This window comes from Amblyomma mixtum, chromosome 8 (genome assembly GCF_055824585.1).
Source record: "Amblyomma mixtum isolate Tamu chromosome 8, ASM5582458v1, whole genome shotgun sequence".
NCBI lineage: Eukaryota > Metazoa > Arthropoda > Arachnida > Ixodida > Ixodidae > Amblyomma > Amblyomma mixtum.
In genome coordinates, this window is record NC_143019.1 from 96245431 (window position 1) to 96267397 (window position 21967).

Sequence of the window (21967 nt, forward strand, 5' to 3'; positions counted from 1 at the left end):
TGCCAGCCTGGAAGCCGGCGTCAGAAAAATTCACTGGTATTGTTTGTTCACGTCTATTTACTAAGCTCTGGGATAGAGTATCGTTAGCCAATATCGAGTTGTTGGTAGAAGCGGTAACAGCAAAACAAATTTTCTCCCACAGCCGCTTCTGCTGCCCATTGCAGCTCGCCTGGCTTCTGCTAGCTCTGCTCCTGAAGGGGTCGCGGAAACCGAGCTTATTTCACTATGACGCGGGGCTCACAGTAAAATGGTGGCGAGGGTAGCACCTCAGTGCTAGCCAGTTACGAATCGCACTCAGCTTAGGCGTCGATGTGCAATCGGCTAAGCTTAGCGACGACAAGGGTAGCTAGAGAGCAGCGCGCAGTTCGTCGGCCGGCGCGCCCGCGGGCGGCGTCGTTGCCGAAAGCTCGGCTCGCTCAATGATTGGCTCAGTAGCTCGCGAACTGAGCAGGCAAGGCTGGAAAATCGAGCAGCGAGCGTCTGTCCTGCGACTGAGCGAGACTTTATTCTCACGTTTGCATGCAGCATAGGTGAACAAATTTAGCACACATATATGCATCGAATATCTGCTGCCTTCTAGCGTTTATTAAACTCGTCCTCGACGTCACCGTTAGCGCGGAAACCGCGCATATCTTTATTTCACTACGAGACATGGTTCACAGTACAACGTACAGTGAAGAGAGTAGCACCTCAGCGCTAGCCAGTTCGAAAGCACTCTCAGCTCTGGCATCGATATGAAACCTGCCAGGCTTAGCGACGAATACGACATCCAGGGAGCAGTGCAAACTTGTCGCCCGGCGCGCTCGCGGGCAGTGTCATTTCTGAAAGCTCAGCTCCCGCAATGCTCAGCAGCCAGCGACTTGGGCTCGCAAGGCTGGAAAACTGAGCAGCTAGCGGCTGGACTGCGACTGAGCCCACGTTTGCAGCACAGGTAAACAACTTTTAGCTCACATACAGTAAAAGCTCGTTAATTCGACACTGATGGGACCGCGAAAAATTGTCGAATTATCCGAATGTCGAATTTTCGAATGAACAACAAAAAACAATGTTTGCCGCAACAGGACGTATACCTTTATTTGGCAAGGAAATCTGTAATCACCGTCTGCTTTTTCGAGCGAATTTGAGCGACTACGATAGCTCTAACAGCTGCCAGGTGCTCCGCGGCACACGCGCCGTCAGGGATTTGTTCACAGAAGTCCTCGCGCACAGACAAGGCTTCTGCGGCTCCTTTCACCGTGCACTTCGGCATTTGGGACAACTGCTCACAATCGTAAATCGTCGTCGTTGTCAGCGCCTGTCACTTTAATTATTTCATCCTCGGTCAGCTGACAGGACACAAAGGCGAGGCGCGCAGGCCCTGCGCGCTACCCACCCGAAAGCAGCGCGGGGAGGAGGTGGGGAGGAGGTGAAGGGAGCGCGGCTCCCCGCTTATCTGTTTTTTCAGCCAGCGTTCGCGGGGACGGCGTTGTTGCTGGGACGCGCGTCTTATCTTTTCTCTTTATCTTTCCTCTGATCTTTTAACTCTCCTCTATCTGCACATGGCAGCGGTGGTGGCTCGGCTGAGCCAGTAGGCAATCCCTTGCAATTTCCTTTCACCCTTCTCTCAGTCGCAACAAAACAGCAACAACAAGCAGCGCAGTAAACACGCTGACAAAGCGCGCATTTACCAAAAAAGGCGCCGTAAATAACCGCGATCGTAGCGACTGCTGCGACACAACAAAGCACAAAAAAAAGACGCCAGCCGCTTCGGCCGCCGCTAACTCGCTTCCTCGGATGGATGGATGGATGATAATATGACCATACGGATGGCCTATCAGCCGTACAGTAGCGCCGCTCATGGCAGTTTTTTTTTTCTTTTTGCTCTCGGCAAACCGGCTTGGCGGGCTGCGGAGTGAAGTCGAATTAACCGACGCACGGCAAAATTTGTTCGAATTAACGAGAGTTTCGCCCCATAGACTCCTATGTATAATTGTAGGGACCTCGCGCGCGCGTCGAATTATCCGATTTTCCGAATTAACGGGGGTCGAATTAACGAGCTTTCACTGTATACGCTTGGGAAACCGGCTTCGTTGCGGCCACCTTAAGGTGATTCTTACGCTCGTCATCGAGGCCATCGTCACCGCTCGTGACGCACTGGCTGAGAACTACAATTCGAGTGCGTGCTAAAACAAGCTGCTCGTATTTCGCGGAACAATCTGAACTCGAAAACACAGTTGCTTCTATCGGCTTCCATGTGGGCTCTTGCTCAATTGTGAAAGTACACGCGAGCAAGATGCGGCGAGTGCGAGCCGCTGTTGCATATCAGCTAAAGTGTGACGCAACTATCGGCGTAGTTTCGCAAAGCAGTTGATATCAAAGTTATCCGCTTGTACGGGTCACAGTTAAGCCCTCAGTTTCGTGTAAATCTCCGTCGAGCATGCCCGCGTCAGTCAAAGTAATGCATCGCAGCTGCTCTCAGTCCTACCGCTCACGTCCAACATATCCTTGATATGCACCAGCTTGAGGTACGGTGCATTTCTTTGCCCGTTTTGTCGCAATTAAGAGATTTTAGCTGGCAGCAAACGAAATTTCATTCCGTCAACAGCGTCGTCTGCGCCGTCGTCTGCTCCATCGTCTGCTAGAACATCCGGGGCACCCTGGGTGATGGGATCACAGGATCGCAGCTTCTACAAAAGTATTTAAAAGCGCTTTAGTGTTCGCACTTAATAAAAAAATAAATTTAAAACAATTGAAATATTTTTCTTCTGAACATAATTCAAATATTAGTAGTAAAAAAGCGCATTTGAGTTGCAGTTTTTCAACGACGCAAAAACAAGGGCAAAGCCGCTGACGCCGGCGCCATGTCAGTGCGTGCGTTGCCTCACGTTTTGTGTTATTTGGATTTTCATGGCATTGTTTGAGTGCTTGTGCGGCGGACATGTGTGAAGAACAGAAGTGTGTTTTGGAAGCCAACGACGAGTATTACGCCCAGTCAACATCGGTGAGTTTGGACGGGCAAAGCCGTGAAGAAAGGCAGCGCTACGACGTCTTGTCATCTGGAAAGGCAATGAAGACGACGGCGCGGTTTTACTAAGCCTGGATGAGCTGCATGATTGGTGAGTACCGTCACCGCTTCTCTATTACTGATCTGTATTCACACGCGTTATTAGTGTGCGGCTATATAGGGATGGCAGTGGAGGCAGTCTGCGTGCGGTTGCCTCAGCTATAATGCGTTGCCTGAAAAGAACGGACGTATAGCCTGCGTGACAAGTCTTGCTTCATAGTCTGCGTTTAGTACTCAGGTGCCGTGGTAAATAAAAATGCCACCAGAGATCACAGCAGAGTTATGCGGTCGCTTGCTAGCGCTGCGAAAAACTACAATGTTTACTACATTCAACTGGCATGGATTTGTACTGCGTAGAAGACGACGATCAGTGCCGCGGGTGAGAGCGCTTTTGCGTGGACAGCTGAGAACAGGCGAGGGAACTGACAACGGGTGATTTTGCTCGCGGCTGGTACCCATCGGATGGATTTGTGCTATTTAGAAGATTATTATGAGCGGCAGTGCTGCGCGATGAAGCACTCGCGCTAGGCGAACTGCGAACAGACGACGGATGGTTTTGCTCGGTGTTGGTGCTCATCGGATCAGTGCTTACTTCTTAATATTCGTCATGCAAATTATTTTGAAGACAGTGATCGCATGTGGAAGGCTGGCGCATATGTACTAGTCATTTGTAAACTTTTTATCTGTGCTTCCCCATTGGAACAGAATTTGGCAATATTATGTCAGTTAGGTCGTTCTTGTGTCTTCCCTGAACTGTAGGCGTCCATGCTTCCTCTCCTTCAGGGCACTGAACTGTTGGGGATGCAACTGCACACTTATTTGGGATTTCAAGCTTTTTGCTGTATGCCTCGCTTATGCGGCCCGCTTTCAGGTCGTTCGCAATTGGTGATGGTTTGTTATTCATTTTCACTTTCTCTTATTTATTCTTGGTTGACTGCCGGCAGCAGTTCTCCGCGCTCGGAACTGTTCCCAGGCACGGAACCCTACCCACAGACCTCCCTGCACCTCACTCACCAGTGTTCTTCGGTATTTTTTTTTTGCTCTTGCCCCTACTTGCATTACCACTCGACAAATGTTTTGCTGTTTTTATTTGTGTGGAATTTGTTAAATGCACTACTAATTTTCGTATCATGCTCAGTTGTGACGTGAGATATCGGGCTCCTTGGTATTGAATGCATGTCTTTTGCATTTTCTCTTCTCATTTATGCAAGGTAAACTGGTCGACTGGGTGCTATGTTCAATTTAAGAATACATTAGACGCTGGTGCAAGGCACCCTAATAGTAATTAACTAAAGCCTGCGCATGCTATATTCGAATAGTTGGGCTGTTTTCATCATGCATAAGAATAAAGCGGTATTCCAGCCAGCTCATCTTTCAATGTGGTTATGACAGTCATGTAAATGTACTCAAAGAATGTGTATGGGTGTTTCACATACAATCTCCTTATTTATTTTGTCATGGGCCACCTCATTGCTTTTTGTGTTCCTATATTAATACCTCATTTTAGTTTCTGAAGCAGTCGACAGTTTGTTTTGTCGTCATTCATGACATTGTCACTGGCACTGACAGCTGTTGGTTGGGACGTATTTATCTGCAGTTGCCAGCTGCCAGCATCTGCTGGGCCATGCGTGCTTCCTGCCTTCAGCTGTGCCATCCCTCCAAGCCATTCATGGTAATTATCTTTTTCAGTTACGCATACCTTACCTGCCTGTTTTGAAAAATATTTTCAACATAGGCTCACTGCTGTGTTTAAAAATGCATGCAGAACTCTACATGCACTTTACAGCAGTACCTCAGCTTATTACATGAACTGCAAATTTGTACGAAATATAGCCGCACATGTAGCTCTTGACACTGCGCTGTTATTATAAAGTTGAGCCTGCTTCAGGTGCAGTGACTATTCCACACCTGTTGCCTTTTATGCATGTGTGTCCTCTAAAAGGGCCAAAATGTTCGTTTATCTTTTAAAAACGTTGTGCTGTACAATAATACTTTAATGGTATTTAGTGCTTGTACATTGAAATGTCAGTCAGTAAAGTAACATTGTATGATGACACCAAATCTTGTGTGGCATAGCATCCTTGCAGCGTACTTGGCAAGCTCCTGTCAGCGCAGATGTATTGCTGGTTTATTGCTGTGGCATGTGGTTATACTGTACAGTTTGTACCTCTACGTTCTTGACAGTATCCTTGAAAAATTTTAAATTGGTTTTTGAGCCAAGGAAGTGACAGTAACTGTCTCACATCTTGATAGGCACCTGAACAATGATGCAAGGGAAGGGATAAAGGAGGGAGTTAAAGAAGAAAAGAGGTGCCGTAGCAGAGGGCTGCAGAATAATTTTGGCCACCTGGGGATCTTTATCCTGCACTGACATCAAACAGCATGCAGTTTAGCCTGTGTTCACTTGGGCCTGCATAAAAAAAAACGAGCAGACCTTCTTAGAACTAACATTTCATTGCACCAGCTACTTTGTAGCTTTGACTGCAGTGACCTGAAATCAACTGTTGTTTACTTTGCACAACCCACATACCCTGAACAAGATGTGATGATGCTAGACGAGGTGACCCTCTCTGCATAGCAGCAGGTTGGTTCAGGAAATGCGAAGACTCATGGAGAACCGCTCAGTTATATTTGATTTCATGTTATTGTAGTATTAATGGTGAGTTGTAGTATAAGTGATGAATTCTTGCAAATGATTGAGGACATCAATACTCAGTGTGAAAATGAGAGCTAAATCAATACTTAATAATCAGGAAAGAGGCCTTTTTATGAAATGCAGTAAGGTACTGGAAGTCGAAACAGAATACACCTCGGCCAGGTCATGCACAGATATAGAGCATTTGAAAGAAATGGTTGGGAGAATAAGAAAGGGGTTTATTGCCTTAGGCATGCACTCAGAAGTTACGAGCAGCACCTTGCAGTATGCTCAAAAAGAAATTTTAAACTGCTTTGCCTTTGCTAAGCTGTCGGGAAAAGTGGGGTACTTTACAAAGGGCTTAAAATTGAGAACAGTGCGGTGAACCACTCAGGAAAATCATAGGGTTAATGATAAGAGATTGGGAGAGAACTGAGTTGGTTGGAAATAAATGCGAATTAAAATCTGAGCGGGAATCATAAATGGACATAGGCAGGACATACATTTTTTAAAGAAGCTGGCTATCCTTTTGGATAGTGGAGCGGTTACTCACAGCAGGAAATTGTGCTGTTCTTGCTTTCATTTTATGGACATATGCTTTGTGTCTTACATCTCTTGGCCTGCCATAGGCAGCATATGCTCATAATAAATTTTTACCTGTCTAATTATGTGGCACAGGGAGAATTGAACTATATAACCTCATCAATGCACACCCTCTCTGAAGTGAACTTTGTCAGCCCCGTCAGTCACCACATTGATGCATGTCACCCCAAATGGGAGCCGTCATGGTGGCTGAGGGTTATTGTGCTTGGCTGCTGACCCGGAAGAGGCAGGTTCGATTCCAGCCAGTTTTGATTCCAGCTGTACTAGTCTCATTTCAATGGAGACGAAATGCTAGAGGCCCAGGTACCGTGTGATGTCAGCACACCTAAAGAATTTTCCAGTCCTCTACAATAGCGCCCTGTATAGCCTGCGCCGCTTTGTGGCATTAAACCCTTTAAAACCAAGTAAAGTAATGAATACATCATTTCCAAAAATTGTTTAAATTTATTATTTTCTAAACGTTAACAATTTTCTGCACCTGTTTTCCTTCGTCTTTCCCTCTTATTTCCTCCCTCATGCTGAGTAACAGGTCAGTGATTTTAAGTAAATATTTTGTTCATTTCATTAGCAAAGTTTCTCTGTCTCTCTCTATTGCTTTGCTTTTTGTATCTGCAGTATAGTATTATGCAGAAATATGTCAAGATTAGATCCAAGAGATATGGTCTAGATTTTAAGTTCTATAGTCAACCACACATTACTTATTACGCTATCAAGCCTTTTTTTTGGCATGTGCTACCTGGTACAGAACTGATGTGGCCTACAGCGGTAAATATTGTTTGAATGTGCATAAATTGAATAGGAAGGCAAATTTCCCATTTGACTATGTAAATAGATTGGGCAATCATGTGCTCACAAAGCTCATAAACTTTTGTTTCCAAAACTTTCTGTAAAAGGCACTGACTCACTGAAATACACTACAGTTACTTTTGCCTAATCCTGATATTATTTACTGAAGATTGGTTTGAGGGAAAGTCCACTGAGCTCGAATGAGTGCACGGCAGCTTGTCTTTGTCCAAAGTATTTGGAGAATAATGAATTTTGTTACCTGGCAGAGATAAAGCAAGGATGGCAGTGTTTTGTAATGTCCACAGGGCATTCTTCCAAAGCCCAGTATGCATGTAATTCCTTCATTTTGTGCAACATAAAATGTCTTCCCTTTACACTCATGGTTGAAACAAAATGCTATTTGAATACTTCACCACTCAAAAAATGAAGGCCATTGTGCTGCTCTACAAAATATCAGGCTGCAGCGGTTGTTGCGAGGCAAATTCACCAGGTTGTCATCATCATCAGTCTAACACCCAATGCAGGGCAGAGGCCTCTCCCATGTCTCTCCAATTAACCCTGTCCTTCGCCAGTTGTGGCCACCGTATCCCCACAAACTTCTTAATCTCATCCGCCCGCCTAACTTTCTGCTGCCCCCTGCTACGTTTGCCTTCTCTTGGAATCCACTCTATCACTCTTAAGGACCACTGGTTATCTTGCCTTTGCATTACATCTCCTGCCCAAGCCCATTTCTTCCAAATAACCCACGTTTTTTTCACACCTATTTGTCAGGCTCCGCGTTTTTTTCTCACCTATTCGTCAAGCTGCAAGCCACTTGCACGCTCTACAAACCTATTTAAAGTACATTATCCAGCATTGTTGGCATGGAGTGTGTAGTGCTAAAACAAAAAATAATACAATAGCTGATGATCTGCTAGAGCAACAGAATTCCAAGAGTTTGAGAAGGGCAGTGGGAGAACTAGCAAGGCGGGATAGCGAAATTCGACAAGCAGTGGACAGGGATCCTGCAACTTGTAGAGGACAGGCAAATTGGAGACTTGTGGAAGGGGCTGTAGTCTTGAGTGCGCCTAGCCGGCCTTGTGATGCATTGTATAGGGCCCTTTGTTTTTGAGTAAAACTGGTTTCTCCTGATTGTTGCATTCCAGAAAGATTCATCAAGATTGGGTTAAACCCAAGTTTCACGTGCAAATGTGCCTGTAAGAAAGTGTAGATTGATAATGCATGAAGCTAAAGAACCACTGGAGAGTAGTGGATACGTCTCGTATTTCTTCGTAGCTATATTGTTTAAACAGTGCTGGCTATTTTAATTCCTTTTTAATGCTTATTGCTTGTCGAGTTGCATAAAATTTTAGGATAAATTGAAAACTGCAGGTAGGTTTAATTACAATAATTATACCCGTATTTCTGAAGCTCTGTTCGAAGAGAGGTCCACATTTTGTGTGCATGCTTTGAATTTGATTATTTTCACACTGCAAAATGGAGGACAGGTCTGCTGTGAGAGTTTTTTTGCAATGAAGCGAGAGCAAGTGGTGCGGAATGCTTGTTACTGTGTCGCCCTGCCAATATTTCTAGAACCCCTGGGACCACTGAGCTTGTGAGTATCTATGACTCAAAAGGTCGGAGCTGATTGCCCATTCCGTGGTTGTCTGTATTAACCGGTGCAAGGCCAAGGGCTCATAGCTAACAAGCATATGACACCATAGAACTAGATGCAGTCAGGCTGGGACTGTGCAGTATGTCAGTGTTAACGAGGTCGTGATAAACGAGGTTTACTCTGCGAAGCTAGTGTGAAATAATAATTGTTCTTATGGAAAATATCGTTTTTTCTTAGTCATTGCAGCAATACAAGCATATCAAATCTGATATCTCTCACTCATCCCTCTATGTTTCAGTTTCAAGGGACCAAGAGTTGCGTGGAAGTCGTGCAAGCCACAAAGTTGCGTGCGGCTTGAGCCAGCAATCAGGAGCAGGCTGGGAATTTGCGAATTGCCAGTGGTATTCGCTCAGTCAAGCAGGCTTTACTGTAAGTACAGTGTTTTCGCCATAGCATTTCTTTGAAAAGTACGCATTGAGCTTGAATAGGACAAGCTGTCGGTCTAGTTGGTCTGATCCTTTGTGGTTGACAGAGCTTAGAAACACAGACTGGGGTCAGAAAGAAAAAATGTGAGGGCACAGGTGCTGACTACAGATTTATTCCAGAATCACCGAAACACTGCATATATAACCAAAACACAGGCGCCAACAGGTGGCAATTTTATGCACTCGTGGCAACAATAAGTGATATGGCCAATAGTGGGAAAACAACACAAACTAGAAACAGAAACCAAGACTATAGAGCAGGGAAGGATGAAACCATAACAAGGTTAAAGGAATAGTTTTAAGCAAGTCATTTTTAAGACCACCAGCACGTGAAACAGTGGAACGGTTTGACCAAAATTTTCAAGTACTGGTCTGATAACACGGAACTAAAACACTACACGCAAACACAGATCAAGGGCAGTGAAATAAAAGTAAAATGGCAAGAAAAAACATGCCGTGAAAAGAAAACGGTGATTGGGCAAGCAAACAAGAATTGGTCTACAAAGGTGAAGTGAGCTAAAAAACTGAAAGAATAAAAGGGGAATAAATGCACATGAGCAACAAAGGTGAAGCCAAGAATTAACATGGCTACAGGAGGAAGATGAGCTACTGTAAAAACGAGAGATAAAATATCAATAAATGAAATGAAATTTAAGCGCACACGAAAAACGCACACAAGAGGAGATACACACAGGACAGGTGCTAACTTCATCTGATTTATTCGCAGGTAAGAGAGCGAAAATATATACATAAAACGAGGCATGCGCAGTAAAGAAACAGATCGTCATATCACAATGCGTGCTCAAGGTATCTGTATTCTGCCTGCAAAAGATTAACTGATGTATCACTCACACAGTCATGCCCCCTCTTCCTGATGTGAAATGCTTCTAATAATTCACGTGCCGTCTTATCACCGCTCCTGCCAAGAATCTTTATCTCCTTCAGCCGCGGCTCGGCTCTGCAGTTCGCACAATGGTCAGCCAAATGTGTCCCTCCACCCCTTAATGCCCGCAAATGTTCCCCCGCCCGGTCATTGACACACCGCCCAGTCTGGCCTATGTAAGCCCTACCGCAGGTCAAAGGTATCTCGTAAACGACACCGGAACAGCAGTCGACATACTTCTTTGAGTGCTTCTTCCTGCAGCCACTCTTCTTTTTCGTGCATGAAATGCGTGAGCAAAGGTAGGCAAGTTTCTTCGGTGCGGAGAACACCACAGGAACGCCGTGTCGGCTTGCCACCTTCTTCACATGATGGGCAACCTTGTGGATATACGGAACCACTACTGGTTTAAACGAGTTCCTTTCTAGTACGTTCGCTTTGGCGAACATGACCTGCTTGGTTTTTCGAAGAAGGGCCTCGGCCACAGAAACAATGACCGCGCAGGGGAACCCAGCCATAAGTAGCCGGCGTACTTGCTTATTAAAGCTACACTGCATAGCACGCGGGCACGACTTCGAGAGAGCAGACCCCAGGCATAGGCCGGCAATAGACCTCTTAACTGTTTTGGAATGAGCGGAATCAAAAGGTAAAAGCTCTTTCTGTGCCCTCGGAGCGTACTCCCAACAAACATGATCAACTCCTATAGTAAAATTGACATCTAAAAACTGCAACGAACCTTGTAAAGGGAGTTCGTGCGTAAATCTCAATCCCCTCCCGTTCTGCTGAAAGCTCTCCAGGATGCTGCCAACTGCTTCGGTGTAAGAAATGTTGTTTAGTTTTTTCAAAACAATAAGAAAATCGTCTACGTACCTAAAAACTTTCAGCACTCCCTTCCCATTAAAGCTTTGCTCAAGGGCGCGGTCAATAAAAGCTAAAAACAGGTTACAAAGCACAGGGGCTACGCAGGACCCAATGCAGATCCCTTGTCTCTGACGATAAAATTTATTCTCAAAAGAGATAAAAGTGACACCTAAATAAAACTCAAGAACGCGCATAAAATTGTCCACTGTAAGACCGCATGAGTTCTGGAACTCCACCTCTCCGCTTTCTTCTATCGCGCTCCTAACATCACCGAACAAAACATCGTGGGGCACAGAATAAAACAGATCTTCCACATCTACCGAGAACATATACCCAACTGCAGAATTACCCTCGAGAAACTGTACAACCTGCAGCGAGTTTTTTACAGTAAAGGGGTCATGGACCTGTAGAGAGCCTAGGTGTTTCTGCAGGTACCTACTGAGGACGTGCCTATGTACCTATGTCGGCGCGGTCATTGTTTCTGTGGCCGAGGCCCTTCTTCGAAAAACCAAGCAGGTCATGTTCGCCAAAGCGAACGTACTAGAAAGGAACTCGTTTAAACCAGTAGTGGTTCCGTATATCCACAAGGTTGCCCATCATGTGAAGAAGGTGGCAAGCCGACACGGCGTTCCTGTGGTGTTCTCCGCACCGAAGAAACTTGCCCACCTTTGCTCACGCATTTCGTGCACGGAAAAGAAGAGTGGCTGCAGGAAGAAGCACTCAAAGAAGTATGTCGACTGCTGTTCCGGTGTCGTTTACGAGATACCTTTGACCTGCGGTAGGGCTTACATAGGCCAGACTGGGCGGTGTGTCAATGACCGGGCGGGGGAACATTTGCGGGCATTAAGGGGTGGAGGGACACATTTGGCTGACCATTGTGCGAACTGCAGAGCCGAGCCGCAGCTGAAGGAGATAAAGATTCTTGGCAGGAGCGGTGATAAGACGGCACGTGAATTATTAGAAGCATTTCACATCAGGAAGAGGGGGCATGACTGTGTGAGTGATACATCAGTTAATCTTTTGCAGGCAGAATACAGATACCTTGAGCTGTTTCTTTACTGCGCATGCCTCGTTTTATGTATATATTTTCGCTCTCTTACCTGCGAATAAATCAGATGAAGTTAGCGCCTGTCCTGTGTGTATCTCCTCTTGTGTGCGTTTTTCGTGTGCGCTTAAATTTCATTTCATTTATAGCTATGCACCATCTAGCCCAAACAGAAGTTTTGTTAAATTATAAAATATCAAAATGTGAAATTCAATTAGTATTAAAGATAAAAGCAAACAAAAACGCGAAAATAGAGGAGTTGGCAGAAAAGTCAAGGCATGCAAGATGTTTTTAAAACCAGGGCTAGGTCAAACATCCTGAAGAAAGGCAATCTTTTTTTCTGAGGGTGTTCTTGCCCATTAATCCTCGAGCCTCAGAATCCCGGCGGCTCCCACCAGTTCATGTCGGCTTATTCTGGTGCTTTTTTAACACAATGGCACTTTTTCGAACATGGGTGGCATGGCTTTTTTCGGTCACAGTTTTGGCAATGGACTTGCAGATTTAGGACGTGCTTGTAGGCCAGTTGGTTGGAAATCGTTAGAAAAACCGCAAAACAGAATGGGACAAAGGCAGGCAAAACACAAGGCGGTACGACAACTGAACATTTATTGAAGAAATGAGTGCTCATATGGATCAGTTGCACATGTAATCTGCAAACAATCATTGCAAAAACAACCTAGGGAGGGAAACAAATTCCAATTCTTTCTGAAAAATGGACACAGAAGGCGTGCTATCCCACCTATCTGGCTTCGACCTCAGGATGGCAACAGCCTTGAGAATTTCTTTCCAACTGGCCCTTTATTCATCCAATAATAGTGTGCAGTTCAGTTTAGGTTAAGTCTTTACAACTGGGACAGTGGACAGGCAGGCAAGGTCGTCCGGGCCTACCCAAGGAATGCTAATACTCTTGCAAGGGAGTGTTTCACCATCTACCAATTTGGCCGGTATAAAATCGACCACAGCTGAGAGGAATCGTGTACACCACCCCCGTTGCACATGGCATGAGGCATTCAAAAAGTACCGCCAACGGGCATGTTGTACGAGATTCCCCTCACCTGTGGCCAGTTTTATATCGTCCAAAGTGGTAGATGTTTACACATTTGTTTGCAAGAGTATGCGTGTTCCTTGAGTAGACCCGGAGGCATTTGCCGTCCCACTCACTGTCTCATTGTAGACTGCTATCCCAAACTGAACTGCACACAGATTATTGGATGAAGAAAGAAGCAGTTGGAAAGAGAAATTGTCGAGGCTGTTGCCATCTTGAGGTCAGAGCCAGATAAGTGTGTCAGCACGCCTACTGTGTTCATTTTTCAGGAAAATTAGCGTTTCTGTCTGTGTTTCCCCCGGTTGTTTTTGTTTCGTTTTTGAGCAGGTGATTGTCATATTTGCTCAGCTCTATGGTTGCCATTGAATTTTTTTGCCTCTTTACGATTGTTTGCAGATTACACACGTGACTTGTCTATATAAGCACTGCTGTTCAATAAATTTTCAGTTGTCAGTACGGCCTTGTGTTGTCACCTGCCTCTGTGTGATAGTTTTGTGGTTTTGCTCTTTCCGACTGGCAGATTCCCGAGAAATGTACCCGATAAATCAATCTTATGCTCCCTTATCCTTTCATTGATGCCAATGTATACCTTGCCGCAAGACAAAAGGATTGATTAAATGCCCTCCGCGCATGGCGCTAAGGGTTTTCTGTGCTGCGTGGTGCAGCGTCTTTTTTTTTCATTTAGGATTCCGCAACTGCAATAGGTGCTAGGGGGTCAGAAAAGGCAATGTCTACTCCTGCTTTCTCTCCGATTTTCTTAAGGTTCTGTGAAATTTACCTTTAGAAAATTCGAGAGATAGAGTAGATGCTTTTTTTGCTGCCGCCCCCCCCCCCCCCCCCATCACCTATCACACCTCTCTAGGATCGTCAATGAAAAAGAAAAAAGAAACAGGCTGCACTGCATTGCACAGAAACCCTTAGTGGCATGCACAAGTGCTTTCTCAATCCCTTTTTCTTGCTGCAAGGTATACATTGGCATCAATGGAAGGCTAAGAGAGCATTACACTGATTTATCGGGTACATCTCTTGGGTACCTGCAAGTCCACTGCTGATAATGGGACGCAAAAAAGCCATGCTGCCCAAAGTTCGAGAAAGCCACTGTGTTAATAGAGCCCCGTAATAAGCTGACGCAATGCAATGGTGGAAGCCGCAGAGATTTTCAGGCTCCGGGGTGAATGTAAAGAACACGCTTGGTTTCACTCGGAGGATTGCCTTTCTTTGTGGACGTACTTGATCTAGCCCTGGTTCTACATGTGTGTTACATGCCTTGCCTCTTCTGCCAACTTCCCTCTTTTGGTGTTTTTCCTTGATTTTTGCCTTCATACTGGTTATTGAATTTCACTTTTTTATATTTTATCTCTCGGCTTCACTGTACGTCATCTTCCACTTTTAACCATCTTAATTGTTGGCTTCACCTTTGTGGCTCATGCGCGTTTTTATTCCCCTTTTATCCTTTTAATTTTTAGCACACTTCACCTTCGCTTGTTGCTTAATTCTCGTTTGCTTACCCAATCGCCATTTTGCTTCTATTGCGTGTTTTTTCTTGCCATTTCTCCTTCATTTTTTTTTTCACTGGGCTTGGTCTGTGTTTGTGTATAAGGTTTTTTAGTTCCATTTTATCAGACCAGTTCTTAAATATTCTTTCGGTCAAACCTATCCACTGTTGGCAGTCTTTTAAAAATGACTTGCTTATAAATTTTTCTCTCACCTTGTTCTGGTTTTATCCTGTGCTGTGTCCTCTGGTTTTTGCTTCTAGCTTTTGTTGTTTTTCCACTACTTCTCATACCACTTCTTGTTACCACGAGTGCATAAATCGCTGCGTGTTGGTGCCTGTGGTGTGGGTATTTATGCAGTATGTCGGCAGTTCTGGGAAAAGTTTTAAGTTCAGTGCCTGTGCCATCATCTTTTTTGTTTCTGTCCCTTGTCTGTATGTCTGAGTGCTGTCAACCACAATCGGTGCATTGAGCTGACTGCTCTGCAGCTACCCATGTGTATGCAATGAAGTGGCTTCAAGAATAATGTACACAAAAAAATTGATTCCTTAAAATTTCTGGCATGTTTTTTAGGAAAACATTTGGCATTTAAAGGGCTAAGAGTGCTCTGAAAATCTAAAAATTATGTGCTTCTTGGGGCCTTTCCTCAAATTTCACATCACCTTGTAGCGTGATGCAAGACGTTCAAGTTGTTACCCACAGTTTACTTTTTTGTTGCCCACTTATTGGCTGCCACCTTCTTTGGGAGGCAGTGTCATGGGGTTTGGGAGACAATCTGATTCCTGTGTGTTGGCTGAAGCTGTCTAAGCTTTTGGATGTGGGGAGCAGGTTCACGGTGCCAACTTTTGGCTGTAACTACAGTTTGGCCATGACTGTTAGTCCTTTTCTGTGATGCAGTGTCATTTATGTAATGCATAATTTGATGATGAAGCAGTCTCAGGGGTTGCGGTGCTCAGCTGTTGACTTCAAAGACACAGGATCGATCCTGGCCGCGGCAGTCGCATTCTGATGGAGACAAAATGCTGGAAGCTTGTGTACTGTGCGATGTCAGTGCACGTGAAAGAACCCCATGTGGATGAAATTATCAGAGCCCTTCACTATGGCATCCCTCATAGCCTGAGTCACTTGGGACATTAAACCCCATAAATCCAAACCCATTTTGGTACTTCTCAGCTTCGCCGCTGGCCTGCAGCCTCCCACAAGTTGACGAACGGCAGTTTTTACACCATTCGTAAATGCCTACATAGACGCTACATCATTGGTGGCAAAGGTTGCCAGATGTGCAAGCGTTTCCGGTAGTTTTTCTCTGTTGCTTTCGTCAGGCAGCTTGCAAAAGATGTTTTACTAGGCTAATAAACGGTGAGGTTCTTTGTGTTCTTAAGGTGGTGCAGCGTGATAAAACAGACACATAATAGCCATGCCATGCTTTTTTGTAGCCAAAGGCAGTTTTTCGCCTTATTCTCATCATCATTTGCCTTTCATGCTTCCTCGAGGGACGGCAGTTGGAAGAAGGTCTCTAGAGCAGCTCCTTGTCTGAAGAAATGCCGAGTGGCATTCTTCAATCCTAACTGCCCATCAAATGGAAGAGCAGTTGTTTTCTCCACTCCACAGAGTGGAGACGGAGTATCGAGTTGAGGCGCACTTCTGAATTCGGCGGTTAGCCTTTCATAGGCAGCAGATATGCGCAATAAACTTTATTTGCTGTTAATCTTCCAGTTAAACACCAAATCCTCCTCATTCCTCATCAGTGCACACACTGTGTAAGGAACTTTGTCACTCCATTTGTCACCACTTGATGTATGCCATCCCTAATTCAGGGGCTGTATAATTTTTGAAATTTTGTTGAAATTGCTTGAAAACCTTTGCAATTTCCTGCACCTCTCTTTTTCCCCCAAGTCCCAAACCTACGCAGAGTGCAAGTGGGTTTTTAAACTCCAGCTAAATTTTGTTATTCATCAAAGGGCTTTTCTCTCTACTGCTTTGCTGGATGTATCTGAAGTATAATATTATGCACCAGTGTGTGAAGCTTTGCTCCCAGAGCTATTAGCCCGAGGTAGTAATTTTAGAGCATTGCGTTGCGTTCTCAGCCTGGTTGCGTTTTGAGCCTGAGTTGTGCTGATTCCACGGATAGAACCCAAGTTGGCAGCCTCCAATGCAGCAGTGTATCCCAGTAGTTGCCATGGGAGCCGAGGTGGTTAGATAATGGAATAAAATAATAGCAGGTGGCAGTGTGATGCTCGAGCACCACAGCTCGAAACTAAACTATATCGATCAGTATATGTATATCTGTCTGGCAGGCATTAAAGTCTGGCTGCTTAGTCACGACATTCCTGTAAAATTAGTGGGTGAACCGTTTGGCATGAATGTACCAGATGGTGTCATACGATTCAGCCTGTCGTGCAGCATAAACTTACTAGTTAAGTTAGAGCCTTTCTTGCAGCACGGATTCGAACTGACAACCTATGTTAGGTGTATTAATGCTCATTATTCGATCTGCTCATTTTTTATATTCAACCACACTAACATTACTTATTACCCCATCTGTGCAGATTCCTTCTGGCACTATTTGAAGTTGAAGGGTTGCTCGGCTGAGGATCTCCAAAAGTACCACAAGAAGGTGACGCGCTACCTGGCACAGAAGTGCTGTGGCCTGCGGCGGTAAATATCTGTTCAAGCCAATAGTCTCTTGTTATATGCATGAATAGATTGGGTAAGCTCATGTGCTTACAAAACTCGTAACTTGACTGTATTTCCTAACTGTCTGTATGGTACACTTAGGCACTGGAATAACCTGCAAATCGCACTGGAATTTGCCTACTATAGTGAGATACTGCTTTACCCAAGTTCTGCTTAAGGATAGTCTGCTACTGAGATGACGCACAGAAGATTATATTTATGAACCAGACTGTTAACAGCACTTATGGACCACATTAGCAGACTGTTCTGAGACCGCACACAGCCAGGCTTTTCAGCGTGGAAGAGGCGGCTTTAGACAAGGCAGGCGAGCGCTCTGTTGCTGCACATTAATTAGCTGTCGGATGAATCTCGAAAAAATATGAACGACGCGCCAGGAATATGACTACTACAACCCTTCGGAGATGTGCAGTGCACAGTATACGGCCATGCCAGCGACATGTCTTTCTGTTCAAACTTTCTCTAAAACCGCTGTCACTACGCAGAAGCAGGTTGCAGTATCTGTACTAAGAATCTCTTAGTGAAGCAGCGCAACGGCACAAGGCCAAGGGAAGAAGGGGACAAAAACAGCGCTGAACTGACAACAAATGTTTATTCCGGATGCTAACAGCATATATATACTCTTTTGCACCTTAGAAAAAACAAAGAAACAGAGAGCAGCAGAAAGTATCAATCCCAGTCATTATGCGCATGCAGCTGTATCGCGTGTACATCGATCATTTGAAATCGGGAAGTTGTGCTCTTTCACCGAGATGGCAACGGAAGGAGTGCTGATACAATTCGCACCCAGCTTCATGATCTCAGATGCCTCAATAATCTCTCGTGTAAGCTTATCCTTGTGTTTGGTAACAACTTGGCTGTTTTTGAATTCTGGGTAACATGAACAGTCACGACAGTGAGTACCTATGTGGCGGGCCGTGTTCTTGACATTGTTTGCGTGCTCTTTAAGTCTTTCATTAAGACACCGGCCAGTTTGGCCGATGTATGACCCACCACACTTCAACGGGACTGAGTACACCACGTTGTCTTGGCATGGCACATACTTCATCCTGTGGTTTTTCTTGCAATTATGACCAGATTCCGATCTTTTATCCGGGCGATTAACTCTCGCACACAAGCCACTCAGTCTGACAGGAGCCGAAAAAACAACATCTACTCCTGCCTTTTTGCCTATTCTCTTCAAATTGTGGGACACAACATGAACATAAGGTATTGCTGCCAGATTTTTTTGCTTGGAATGGGGGACAGCTTTGCCCTCCTTCAGCTTTTTCAATATCCCTTCTGCTACTGATGCCAGAATATGAAGGGGGTATTTTGCGTCTGTTAGCCTATCAACCTGATTGGAGAAACTAAATTCAAACTTGTGTGGGCAGGATTTTTGCATGGCATTTTGAAAGCATGACGCCACAATGCCTCTTTTAACAAGCTTCGAATGGGCTGAGCTGTATGGAAGTAAGGAGCTTTTTACCCCTAGGATCAAATGCCCAGCATACATGGAAATCAGTAAAATATAAGGTCAGATCAAGGAACTTGAAGCGATCATTCACAGCCACTTCATGCGTAATTTCCAGCGGCGAAAGCACTTCACAGAATATCGCGCACAGGTCATTCACTTCCGCAGCGAAGCTAGCCGGGTCACAATCTAGTAAAATTAGGTAATCATCTACATATCGGAACACTCTTGCAACTGTTGAGCTCATGAGTGATTGTTCGAGTGCCCTGTCAAGCTTAGCAAGGAACATGTCACTTAGCAATGGAGCGATGCAAGATCCTATGCAGATCCCATTCTTTTGAATAAAAACAGTTCAAAAGAATGGGATCTGCATAGGATCTTGCATCGCTCCATTGCTAAGTGACATGTTCCTTGCTAAGCTTGACAGGGCACTCGAACAATCACTCATGAGCTCAACACTTGCAAGAGTGTTCCGATATGTAGATGATTACCTAATTTTACTAGATTGTGACCCGGCTAGCTTCGCTGCGGAAGTGAATGACCTGTGCGCGATATTCTGTGAAGTGCTTTCGCCGCTGGAAATTACGCATGAAGTGGCTGTGAATGATCGCTTTAAGTTCCTTGATCTGACCTTATATTTTACTGATTTCCATGTATGCTGGGCATTTGATCCTAGGGGTAAAAAGCCCTTACTTCCATACAGCTCAGCCCATTCGAAGCTTGTTAAAAGAGGCATTGTGGCGTCATGCTTTCAAAATGCCATGCAAAAATCCTGCCCACACAAGTTTGAATTTAGTTTCTCCAATCAGGTTGATAGGCTAACAGACGCAAAATACCCCCTTCATATTCTGGCATCAGTAGCAGAAGGGATATTGAAAAAGCTGAAGGAGGGCAAAGCTGTCCCCCATTCCAAGCAAAAAAATCTGGCAGTAATACCTTATGTTCATGTTGTGTCCCACAATTTGAAGAGAATAGGCAAAAAGGCAGGAGTAGATGTTGTTTTTTCGGCTCCTGTCAGACTGAGTGGCTTGTGTGCGAGAGTTAATCGCCCGGATAAAAGATCGGAATCTGGTCATAATTGCAAGAAAAACCACAGGATGAAGTATGTGCCATGCCAAGACAACGTGGTGTACTCAGTCCCGTTGAAGTGTGGTGGGTCATACATCGGCCAAACTGGCCGGTGTCTTAATGAAAAACTTGAAGAGCACGCAAACAATGTCAAGAATGCGGCCCGCCACATAGGTACTCACTGTCGTGACTGTTCATGTTACCCAGAATTCAAAAACAGCCAAGTTGTTACCAAACACAAGGATAAGCTTACACGAGAGATTATTGAGGCATCTGAGATCATGAAGCTGGGTGTGAATTGTATCAGCACTCCTTCCGTTGCCATCTCGGTGAAAGAGCACAACTTCCTGATTTCAAATGATCGATGTACACGCGATACAGCTGCATGCGCACAATGACTGGGATTGATACTTTCTGCTGCTCTCTGTTTCTTTGTTTTTTCTAAGGTGCAAAAGAGTATATATATGCTGTTAGCATCCGGAATAAACATTTGTTGTCAGTTCAGCGCTGTTTGTCCCCTTCTTCCCTTGGCCTTGTGCCGTTGCGCTGCTTCACTAAGATATGTCAGACCAACTCGCCCACCAGTTCATGTTGTACTAAGAATTCGTATCTTAAAGGAAAAAAGAAAGCGCAATGTCCACCTTTGGCACGATTTCTGCAGTGATGTGCGTTCTGCCGGCTGACAGTACACCGCTTGCTTGGTGTTGTAGGCCTAACATGTGCTTTACTCAAGGTGTAGCGAGAAGCGCTTTTGAACTAGCCACCAGCGATCACAGAAATGTCTACTCTTTTTACCGCCTCTACAATAACTTTATGGTGGTATGAACGTGCAGTTTTTATTCCCGCAACGTCTTCGTAAGTGAAGCGCGCGGAAAAACGGGCCAGGCGGACCGCCTCGCACTGATAGATGCGGGTTGCATGCACGGACTCATTCTGAGCCGTTGGCAGAACAGTCATTACAGGCCATGATGCACTTGGTCACACGTTGCATGCACGTCTGCATCTTGATTTCTATCTGGAAACAGCTTGGTTGACGTCACTTCTGTCAGTAAAGTGCTCTGCATGCCAATGTCTCTCCCATTCCGGACGGTTCCCGCCAGCCATCGTATGAAGCGGCGTGTGCATATTCTTCAGTTGTATAATTGAGGCTTTAATGCATTATTCCTATGGGTTTACGTCGGGCCCGTGCCAATTTGATGTTAAATGTGGATCGTTGCATGAAAGGGGAATGCATAATCAAGATTCCACTGTATGACTTTTGTAACATTTGCATGCATTTGTTGTGTATGCATACTATATATATCACTGTTCTTTTTCTTCACCTAGGACAGTCTGAACAAGAGAAACCTGCTGAAGAAAAATTCTGTATATATGTAAATAAATAGTCGATTTGCTCCAAGTGAGGCGTTTTTATACCTGGCTGTACTGCAGGAATGCATCGAATGTTCAGAGTCAGACTGCTGCTCTGTAGCTGCATATTAATTGACAAATAAAGCGTACTTGGTAATGACTACAGGAATACAACACACTACACAAATGCACTACAGAAGGCAGACTACAGAGATACGACACTACAGAATTACGTCACTACAGAAGACAGACTACAGAAATACTACACTACAGAAAGACTACAGAAATACTACACTACAGAAGACAGACTACAGAAATACTACACTACAGAAGACAGACTACAGAAGTATGACACTACAGACTACAGAGGACAGACTACAGAAATACTACATGCCCAAAATACGACAGACTACAGAAGTTTTCTGTCGTAAATTCCTGTAGTGCGTTTTGACTGGGTATTTTCTGCCGTTTTGTAAATATTATTGTATAACATGCACTGTTCATTTTATGTATCTTACCACTCCTTTCTGTAATGCCTTCGGGCCTGGAAAGTATCCGAAATAAATAAATAAATAAATAAATAAATAAATAAATAAATAAATAAATAAATAGCGTGGACGGAAGCTGTAGACGGATGTTTTGGACAGAAGTTTGCAGACGGAAGATGTTCTCACGAGCTCTGTGTCATAAGTCGTATGGTAAATAAAACAAAGTATAAAAGTTGGTTAAGCAATTGTTGATAAGCAACATAATTTGTCATGAAAATTAAATATAAAAATAAAAAATAAAAATAAATATAAGAACTAAAAATAAAACGAAATGTAATAAAACAAAAACAAAACTGAAATGTAACAGGATTTCAAGGTAAAGCAGCTTAAGGAGAGCTAGCCAAAATGGCCGTCCGAGCTCCGGTCATCAAGCCAATGATCTCG

At 44.5% G+C, this 21967-nt stretch overlaps 1 protein-coding gene across 2 annotated transcripts; it reads left to right on the plus strand.

Annotated features, from left to right (window-relative positions):
• Window positions 1-1237: 1237 nt before the first annotated feature.
• LOC149333636 (uncharacterized) lies at window positions 1238-21084 on the plus strand. Of its 2 annotated transcripts, none has more exons than XM_089558723.1 (6): window positions 1238-3095; window positions 3988-4069; window positions 4641-4715; window positions 8960-9090; window positions 17020-17128; window positions 21017-21084. In XM_089558723.1, the coding sequence occupies exons 1-6, from the start codon at window positions 3080-3082 to the stop codon at window positions 21060-21062; spliced, it is 459 nt and encodes a 152-aa protein (XP_089414849.1). In that variant the 5' UTR covers window positions 1238-3079; the 3' UTR covers window positions 21063-21084. The 2 variants fall into 2 exon arrangements, with proteins under 2 accessions (XP_089414849.1, XP_089414851.1); XM_089558725.1 differs by having other exon boundaries at window positions 1240-3095; window positions 21012-21084.
• The last annotated feature ends 883 nt before the right edge of the window (window positions 21085-21967 follow it).